Raw genomic sequence first — 10560 nt, forward strand, 5'->3', positions numbered from 1 at the left:
TATATACATTTATACTTGTGCGTTCATATACATTAATACTGAGGCTTTCAAATAGACACATTTATATACAAAACTAATCACATACTCAGAACCAGTAAAATTTTTATTTTTATTTGTAAATAAGCTTCTTTTAAACAGACACAAGGTCCTTTTTATTGTAATAGGCAAATGATGACAAAGAAGAAAATGGAGTAGCTTGGAATTAGAAAGGAGGTTCAAGATCAGGATGGCTTATTAGGAAGGGTACGGGAATATTGATCAGAGGCTGTGTTTGGGGATTCCTTATCCCTGCCCTCCCTCCTCCCTTCCCTTAGCTTTCTCAACCCCAACCCTTTACATCACTCCTCTTTTTGTCCCTCCTCAGATTCTCCCTTCTGCAGTTTCCCTGTCTCAGTCTATCTTCTCTCCCGTGGATTGAAGCAGGGATTGAGAAGAGAGCTGTGGCTCTGAACTAGAGTTGTCCATCCATAGATGATAGGCCAATGAAGTAGTCAGTGTGAGCCAGGCCAGGTAGGGCAGCAGGAGCAGGACAGCTAGACCATTGATGGAGTGCCAGCTCAATGCCATGCCCAGTACCAGTCCATAGAGCAGAAGCAGGTGACATAGGGCCTGGTGAGAAAGGGATGAACAATGTTGTGGGGAATGGTCCAGTTAGGCCAGGGGAATGGTGGGGATAACCCTGGCATTACAGTTTCCCTTCTATAGTATTCCTTTTCCCCTGGCTCCCCCCTTGACCTCTCACCCCCTACCTTCCTCCACAGACTTTATTCTGGGACTTCCTCAATAAATGCTCACTGAATGAGTGGTCTGCTTTGAGGATCTTAAGGTACTGCTTCTTTCCCCTCCCCTCTTTCTCAAAGACACCCCCATCCCTTCCATGCACACACCCAACCACATTTTTGAATACCTCTCCCCTTACCAGACCGAGGCTGTGGGCTCCGAAGAAGAGGAGCAGTATGATCCAGCTGAGGACAAGCTGGGTGGCATAGAGACCAAGGGGCAGGGCCAGAAAATGACCAAAGCCCCCACCTAGATCCTTCCACACCAGATAGGAGGCATAGCTTTGGGGAGAGAGTGAAGAATGTATCTTAGTGGGGAAGGTCTAGAGGGAGTTGACACTGGATGGGAAGGGGAGAGAGCAGAAATAGAGAAGGGGTCATTGGAGGGCTGGGCACAGGACAACCAAGGGAGGAAGTTTAGCACAAGAGGAAATCTTAGGGCCTATGCGAAGCAGGAGGGTCAGAGAACAGACCTGAGGGAAAACAACTGGGAAGAGAGACTGGGGACCTGAAAACAATGAACATTTACTTTTTTTAAAGTAATTGGTAGAGTGTATTTACACGCTCTCTTTAAAAAAGGGAAGGGAGCAACAACAGCAGATATATCCATGGAATGTGGAACGAGGCAAGGAAACAGGGACCTCCTTAAGCTTTGAGCATTGGGCGCCCCCTTAACCCATATTCTGATTTGTTGAATTTTAAGAGACTTTTGTACTTTTTTTGAGTTTTAACACATTAAAAAGTGACTGAATGAATTTTTAAAAGCATGCAGTGTGATTCCTAAGCTATCTTTTTTATCAGGCCTAGACTTTTTTTTTTATAGTTTTCAACATTCACTTTCATAAGATTTTGAGATGGATATTTCTAATAGCACTTTAAGGTTGACAAAACGCTTTCCTTTGCAACAATTCTGTGAGGCAGATAGTTCAAGAATTAGTGTTTTTACATAGACATAGACTTAGTTAAAATAACTTGCCCATGTCCATACAACTATTAAGAGTGGGAACTAGGTGGGATTTGAACCTAGATCTTCTGACTTTAGGTCCAATCCACTTTCCTTTATATTTGACAGTACCTTTGAGAGACAGAGGGTCTCCTGAGGTAGGGTGAGGAGGTATAGCAGAGAAGTAACAAAGTTGTCGTTCAATTGATTCATTGTGTTGGACTCTTCTTGACTCTATTTGGGGTTTTCTTGGCAAAGATACTAGTATGCCATTTCCTTCTCCAGCTCATTTTATAGGTGAGGAAACTGAGGCAAACAGGGTTAAGTAACTTGCCCAAGGTCACACAGCTAGTAAGGGTCTGAGGCTGGATTTGAACTCAGGAAGGAGAGAGAGTCTTCCTGACTCCTGGGCCAGAACTCTAACCACTGTGCTACCTAGTTAAGAGCTGGAAAGAATTTAGAATGGAGGGGCTGGGGGCTAGTATCAGCCCTAGTGTAACAGACATGGGTCTCTGGAAAGTTGCAGAGACCTTATTGAAATGGTGGGCCTTTCTTCAGTAAAAGAAAAGATAGGGATGGAACCAGGTAACTGGTGGTGCAGTGGATAAAGATTGCCTGGAATCAGCAAGACCTGAGTTCAGGTTTGACCTCAGTCACTTACTAGATTGTGACCCTGGGCAAGTTTCCTCAGTTTCCTCAGCTGTAAAATAGGGATAATGATATATCTGCCTCACAAGATTGTTGGGAGAAGTAAATGCAATAAAATTTGACAAATCACTAAACACAACACCTAGCACATAGTAGTCACTATATAAATACTTATTCCATTTTCCTCTCCCCTCCTGCCACCCTCCATATCTCTACAGCAGGGCTTGTTATAGAAGTTACAGGCCCACAGGTGCTTTAATTCTTTAATCTAGCCCTAGAAAATGTTGGGACTGGGGGCTGGGAGCTGGGACAGGATTGCACTTAGGGCCTCACCCCATGATGGAGTAGATGGCAGTCCATACAATTAAGAAGAGCTTGTTGGTTGGCCACCAGGGTGGCTTTTTCAGGGTCTCATACCAGGTGGGCATGTGGTATCGAGCAAACAACCAGCCCACAACGGGCCCCACATGGGGCAGGGCCATGAAGAAGGTACTTTGAGGCCACGTAGTCCAATGGATCGAGCCTGAGGAGGAAGAGGAGATGCCAGTGATTAGCCTGGAGGCGTCGAGTTCCACCCTTTCTCCCAGCTCTTTGCTCCCTTCCCAAAACTGTCTCCCTTTCAGTTTTCACTTCCTTTCCCATCACTGTCCTTCTGTAGAACCGTAGACTAATCACACACTGGTTCTGTGACACCTAGAACCAGTATCTAGAGTGTTAGACTCGTAGTCAGGAAGACTTGTATTCAAATTCTGTTTCATATACTTACTAGTCATGTGACCCTGGGCCAGGCACTGGGAACAGCCTCAGTTTCCTTATCTGTAAAACAGGGATAATATTAACACCTCTATCACGGGGTCGTTGTAAGGATCAAATGAGATGACACGTAAAATGCTTTGACAACCTTAAATCATCTACTTCATCTTTCTGTTTTTCTAAACCCTATGAAAAAAACTTGAGGGCCCAGCTCAAGTCCTATATCCTCCCTGAAGCTTCTGGTATCATTCTTGGCCCATAGAGCAAACTGCCTTCTCTGACCTTCCCTAGCACTCACTGTCCCTAGCCTCACTGAGCACTTGGTGTGCGTAGACTGCCTTGATTGTTTAATGTATACCGTGAACCCTCTGAGGCTGAGTCTTTTATATCCCTCAAAGACCTTGGCAGAGGGCTGGACACATGGAGGGCTCTCACCGAGATGAAATGAGCAAAGCATAGCTGAACCAAATCAGAGGCATGATGAGCAGGTATGACGTAAATTAGAGCAAAAAAGAAAACCTTGAGTTTGAATTCTGTAGCCTAGGTGGGGAGGAGGGAGGCAAGCATTACATAGTGCCTACTGTGTGCCAGGAACTGTGCAAAGCACTTTACAAATATCTCATTTAATCCTCACAACCACCCTGGGAGGTAGATGTTATTATTATCATTTTACAGTTGAGGAAACTGAGGCAGACAGCCCTTAAATGATTTACCCAGGATCATACAGCTACTAAGTGTCTAAGGTCAGATCTGAATTCAGGTCTTCCTGACTCCAGGTCCGGTACTCTACCCACTAAGCCACATAGCTACCGTCTCAGACAGATTACTTCTCTAAGGCCTTCTGTGGGTTTCGGTGCTTCCTCAGTAAAATGATGTGGTTGGACTATGATATCTAAGATTCCCTTCCACTAAGAAATCCTACGTGTGCCCTTGCATCTGTCCTTGTACTACATTCCAATCTCTTGTTTAAGTATCTGGTCACCCAGGAACTATCAGTCTTCATTTTAGCAAGTATCTGACCTTCCCCACTCTGCTTCAAGAGTTATCTACCTTCCACAGGCGTTCTGCCCCAGGGATCCCAGCGTGGCAGCCCTGAGTTAGCCCAACTCGGCCTAGAGGTGTCAGTTCCTTCCCACCCAAATTCAAACTCAACTGCTGTTTATTTTGTTCTCTAAGGAGAGCAGCTCCGTCTAGCATGTGAGACCTTGGGGGCTGGAGATTCTCCTTAAGCTTCTCCACCTCCAAAGAGTAAGGCAGGGAACCCAAGTCTAGACTATGAGAAACTCCTCAGTGAGAAAAAAAAAGTCCAACCCCAAGGCCACCCGGCTAGTAAGTGTATGAAGCAGGATTCAAACACGTCTTCTGGACTGCAGGTCCACACTAGTATGTGTGCTAATCTGCAATGAAATGTCATTCAAGATCATTCCGAATCCTCTAGCCCAGCTCCTCAGTCTTACCCTGTCCTTGCTGCGGAGAATTGAAATTAAGCTGACTCAACAAATGCATACACAGTTCCCCTAACTCAATTGGTTTCAAGGCTCCCCTGGTCTGACTGGCCTATTCTTTTCAGTCTGTCCTTTTCTGCTTGTTTTGTCTATTTACTAGTTTCCTCATTTATAAATTGGATATAATAACAGCCCCTACTTTACAGAGTTGTTTTGTGAAGACCAAATGAGATAACATAGGTAAAGTGCTTTGAAAACCTTAAAGCCAGACAAGAGTTTATTAAGCACCTACTATGTGCCAGACAAAGGGGAAAAACAGTCCCCTCCGTGAAAAAGCTCGCAATCTAACAGTATATAAATATGAATTACTACTATTACTATCTTTCTGGAAGCCTGACACTAACAATTTTGCAGCCTGCGCCTCCTTCTTTGTGTCTATCCTAAAAGAGTACTCTGCGGCCACATCTTTTCTCTCTGTCTCCTTCTCATTCCCTCTACCCCTGCCCCTGCCTCCACACAGAATATGCCCTCCCCTCCTTACCTCAGTCAGTTGACTTCTTTGACTCTGTGCCTGGTGAGCTATGTAGGGGAAGCAGAGAAAAGCATGAAGGTGGGGTGTGAGGAGGTAGGGTGGGGCTCATTACCTTCCTTTCCCAGATGTGTAGGGTGGTGACAAGTAGCCATAGGAGGTACCACTGAGGAGTTGTCTGAACTGTTAGTCATTTTCATTCTCTGAGCCAACCTCTTCAAGCTCCCCTCACTCAGGTTTCCTTAAACCTTCTTGACTCTTTACTGCTGTTCATTTCAGCCTCTTTAGGGAGCCGTCTTATGGAACGACAGGAGAGCCTTCCAGAAGCTCCCAGTTGTTATCCATTTCTGGCTGCCACTGCGATTAGTGTCTCCAGGCAAGGATCTGCCACTTTCTGATCACAGTTAGCCCCAATAGCTCTTGTAGGTGGAAATGATATCAGACTGACAAGGTATAAAAATGAAGAAAAGTCCCAAGATTGGGACTGCTTTGTAGTACATGAAACAAATAGAAAGATAAGCAGTTATTTTTAACTGTACTTTTTAACTGGAATGACCCATCCAGGTAGCCAGGTCCTACATTGCTTGTTAGTGGGATGAGTTTCCCCCTAATGACCAGAGTTCAATGAGAGAGGAAGTAAGCCCACCTAGTGACTGACTGAAGTAGAGAGCTCTCTAGCTCCAGGGCTTAACACCTTCCTCCTTCTTAGCCACAAGTCACCTTCTTCTCTGATTCTCTGACCCCCAGCCACCTCTCTAAGGTTTGGCCTTGCTAACTCCTTTGCCTCATCCTTCAGGGTTTCCTCCATATGTGGGGGTGGGGAGCGTATTTTGACCTTCTATTCTTACTCTGGGTTGGGTTTGGGGGAGGGCAGCAGGGGAGAAGAGGGGAGTGAGACAGGCTGGCAGGTGTGTCAGAAGGCAGGAGAATTATTAACTGAGACTAGAAGAGGAAAAGTAATTTCCTTCCTAAGGGGGATGACAGCTGGGGCATTGAGAAGGTTCATGGGGGCCCCTCAATTAGAATCTAGCCAGAAGGTGGAGAGGAGGGAGGCAAATATTATATAGTGCCTATTATGTGTCAGGAACTGTGTGAAGAACTTTATATAGCGATGCAGTGAAAAGAGCAATGGATTGAGAATCTGAAGACCTGGCCTCTGATCAGAGTTTGAACACACACACACACTTATGGGGGTTTAGGCAAGTCTCTCTGGGTCTCAGGCCTGGAGTCTAGAAGACCTGAATTCAAATTTGGCCTCATATTACTAGCCATGTGACTTTGGGCAAGTCATGGAATCTCTGCCTCAGTTTCCTCAACTATGAAAGGGGGATAATAGTAACATCTAACTACTCAGGGTTGTTGTGAGGATCAAATCATATAATATTTGTAAAGAGCTAAGAATAGTGCCTGACACCTAGTAAGTACTTAATAAAAGCTTGTTTCCTTCCTTAGTTTTCTCATCTGTAAAAGGAGTGAATTGTACTGAGTGATCACAAAGGTCCCTTCCAGCTCTGAGATGCTATTCCCTCTACAATCTGAGCCCACTCCTAGGAGATCAAGCTATCTGAACATTCCAGCTGTTCTGTACCCTCTCAACCTTGGAAGTGTAATAGGAGGTAAGCTTCTTCTGTGCGATCATGGGTTTTGCCCTCTGGCATCTTGGTTTGTCAGCAAACCGGGACATCCAGGAGAGGCTATTATTCAGTCATGGACCACTAGAGGGGGCAGAAGGGCAAGGTTTTTATCTGATTCACCTAAACAGATTGCTCCTTCCTCCTTCCTCCCCACTCCCCCACTCACCTGACCACCCAAGATTATGTGGACAGGTAAGACCCTGGGTTTTTGGCATCCTTGGCTCTCCCCTGGGTCTCTCTGATGAATGTTCACTGAACTCTGAGACTGTCCTTTTTCCTAAAAAACAAAACAAACAAAACCAAAACCAAGATTTGCTCCTACTTTCCTTTTAAGAGGGTATGGAGGAGTATCTACGGATACTATGCCAGGAAGCCTCAGGCCACACCCTCTGTCTAGATTCCGCTTCCCTGCCTCATTCCATTCTTACTTTTCTTGTAACTACTGCTTTGCTTTGACTCCTTGGAGACCCAGGTGAACTCAGGTCTTCAGAATAATTAGGTAAGTGTGGGGTTGTGGAGTATGTGGCCGATGAGTATTTGAGATGGGCTCAACAAAGCAGGTGACTGGAGGAACCAATATTGATCTGACCTAGAAAGGGAGAGAGCAGAGGAGAGGGGCAAAGACTGAAAGGGGTTGGGTGGGGACTGGGGAGGTAGGCAAAGTCTAGGCAGATGTATGTACATTTTGACCAGAAATTTCTATTCTGCCAAGTGTTCATTGACGATATGCAGGCTACCAGATATTATTTTGGCATTTACAGACCAGGCACTTTTTCAAAGACAGGGCTACAACCCTGGGCCCAGGGTCATGAGGATGTCTACTCAGCAGGAGCTCCTAATTGGGGAAGAGGAATGGGGAGCCCAGAGAGACTTCCAAGTTCCCAGGAGGTATACTATGAAGGGACTTGTAGGTAAATTGCTATGGGGAGGTGAGAAAGGGATAAGGACTGGACCTGTGATTTCATTGATTATATCAGACTTCTATGTGAGGAAGCTCCCTCTATGAGGCAGGCTATCACCTTGGCTACTTATAATCTTACAGTTGCCTAGAGCACTGGAAGGTTCACACATCTAGGGTATGCCAGATTCAGGTCTTTCTGACTTTGAGGCTGTCTCTCTGTTTATTAGGGCACAGTGGCTGGGGAGGAGACGCTGGGTAAAAAGTGGTAGAGAGAATTCAAATCTGTCTTTAACCCCTGGGAAGTGAGGATGAGTAGAATTTGCAACTCAGATTGAGTTGTAGTATTTGGACTTCTGAGTCTGAGTGAGAACAGGAAAGGATGCAAAATGGGTTTTGTTTTTTTGGACATCCTCAGACCAGAGGTTTTTTTTTTCAGATCTGAAGATTCCATATTTAGTTAGAGCCAAGTAATTTCTTGAAGATTGAAATGAAGGGGGGAATGAGGGACAGAGCTTTTGTAGATGCTGGTGGTAGGGGGATGTCTCCATCCCTAAAATTTCTGGACTAGGAAGAAGAAGGGAATAGATGGAATGACTCCCATCCCACCTTCATACAGAAGTTTTATTTTAGGGAGGAGAGAAGGAGATGGTGGAAAATCACAGGGTCACTGCTTTAGAAACCAACTCTGGTAGTAGTCCAACCCTGTCATTTTATAGATGGGGAAAGTGAGGATTAGAAGGGGAAGTGATTTGCCCAATAACTCACAGGTCTAAGTAGCAGGGATCAAGATTCAAACTCCAATCCTGGACTCGAAATTTATATCATCACTCTGACAAGAGGCTTTATTTACCTAGGGGTTGATAGATAGTGAAAGGGGACACTCTGTTGCATAATGCCTACATATCTATTTGAAATCTCATGGTATAAAGGGGATTTGGGCTCTGATCTTGTGAGGCCCCAGGAAGTTTGCTGCAGCAGAAAAAGAATAGACCACAAGTGCCTTCCTTCTCCAAACTAAACCCTAACCTATATGTCATTGATGATAGGGAAGAGATGGGGGTGCCCTCAACCATAGAGCTAAGGAGTCCTTCCTCCTTTTTTGTTAATTCCATTTAATATTTAAGGTTTTTAAAAAAACACACACATATGCATGTATTTATTTCTATTTATGTTTCTATGTCTTTGTTTTTCATATATAGAGAGTAGAGAGGCTCAGCATGAGGAAGAGAATTCTGGAAGAGCCCCTAACATCCCTACCACCCACTCTTTCTTTGGCCCAGAAGCCTCTTTCCTCATTTATTTCTCCATTTCTCAATTCAAAAAACACATGTTAAGTTCCTATGTGTAATATACCATATTTTCCCATGCATAAGATGCACCTTAATTTTGGGGCCCAAAATCTGAAAAAAGTATATATTGCATAAAGTTATTAAACTCAAGTTTTATTCATCATAAAATTCATACAACTCCTCATCGCTGTCAAAACTCCCATCCATTAGCTTGTCCTCATCTGTGTTTGATGACGAATCACTGTCTTCATAGATTTCCTTGTCTTCAGTTCCATCTATGGCATTTGAAATGTCACACTTCTTAAGTGACTTGACAATGATCTCAATCTTGATATTATCCCAGGATCTTTTCACCTAGGTACAAACTTCTCCTATAGTGGGTTTCTTCACTCTTGCCTCTCATGGCCGCCTTCTGCTGTGGCGTTTTCAGTAGGGTTTCTTCTTCTCATAGCCACTCTCAGACTGTTTTCTCAGTTGGAGGAGGACCATAAAAATGAAACAGTCTGCCTTCAAGGAGCGTATGTTATCCTTAAGGAGGGGAGCAGTTCCTGACAACATGTGTGCAGATAATTAAATACCAAGCAATTTCAGGAGGGAGAGAATTCTTACTTTTCTTACTTAGTTACTTACTAACCATCGTGGGAATCAGAAAAGTTTCATCTAAAGCAGTGCATCTTTAACTGTGAGTCAGATCCCATATGGGGTTATATAACTGAATGTGGCGGGTGGGGGGGGGGGTCATGAAAAATATGGCAACAGTCAAAGGTTTCTGAACCAGCAATGACCAAAAATTGATTCAAAATCAAATGCATAATGAATCCAGCATGTTTCTGGCAGTGCTTGCCTCTGCTGCATCTAGCAACTTCACTGGTTCTGAACATACAACATGTGCACTTTGTACTGCGCAAACCATTACACCACAAAATGCCAAAAAATGCTGCCAGAAACACCTCAGCTCAGATTCGAGGCTGACGTATGTTGTGAATCGCAGTGTTTTTACTGTACATACAAAATTGTTAAATGAATTTGGGCTTGAGATTTGGACAGAATTTCCAACAATTTCTGAAATGGTCCTAAACATACTTCTGCCATTTTGTGCTACTAATTTATGCAAAGCGGCATTCTCAGAATAGGAGATTGTAAAATCAAAATAATGATCAGCTCTGAAAAACATTGAAGATGCTCTCTGTCCTTCAGTAGCAAATATTCCACCAAGATTTAATTCTTTATGTAAAAATAAACAAGCACACCCATCTCATTATTATGCAAATTTGCTTTAGTCTTTAATAAATGGTAAAATTATATGTATACCAAAGAATTTTTTTTAAAATAAATTTCTTTATGATTTATTATCAAAAAATTTGTATACCTATTTCGTATACCTATATGCCTGGGTTTGCATAAAAATTTCTTTGGTGAAAAAGGATCGTGAGTGGAAAAAGTTTAAGAAACCCTGCTCTATAGGCAGAGTAAAGATGGTGGTGTGAAGACAGAAAGTGCTGCTCTAAGGGAAGCTATATAGTAATGGCAAAAGAGAGCCATTGATGATTTCTGAATTGGTGGGGAAGTATCCTAGTCAGATCTGTGTTGTTGAAATATCAGTTTGGAGGAAAATAGATTGAAATGTGGGAGGAGGTTG

At 43.7% G+C, this 10560-nt stretch overlaps 1 protein-coding gene across 1 annotated transcript; it reads right to left on the minus strand.

The window, feature by feature from the left end:
* Window positions 1-204: 204 nt before the first annotated feature.
* TSPO2 (translocator protein 2) lies at window positions 205-5170 on the minus strand. The gene is made up of 5 exons (XM_036765847.1): window positions 5110-5170; window positions 3137-3186; window positions 2704-2893; window positions 920-1061; window positions 205-609 (listed from the first exon to the last, which is right to left on the minus strand). The coding sequence occupies exons 2-5, from the start codon at window positions 3141-3143 to the stop codon at window positions 391-393; spliced, it is 558 nt and encodes a 185-aa protein (XP_036621742.1). The 5' UTR covers window positions 3144-3186; window positions 5110-5170; the 3' UTR covers window positions 205-390.
* Window positions 5171-10560: the final 5390 nt, after the last annotated feature.

Source organism: Trichosurus vulpecula, chromosome 7, assembly GCF_011100635.1.
Source record: "Trichosurus vulpecula isolate mTriVul1 chromosome 7, mTriVul1.pri, whole genome shotgun sequence".
Lineage (NCBI taxonomy): Eukaryota > Metazoa > Chordata > Mammalia > Diprotodontia > Phalangeridae > Trichosurus > Trichosurus vulpecula.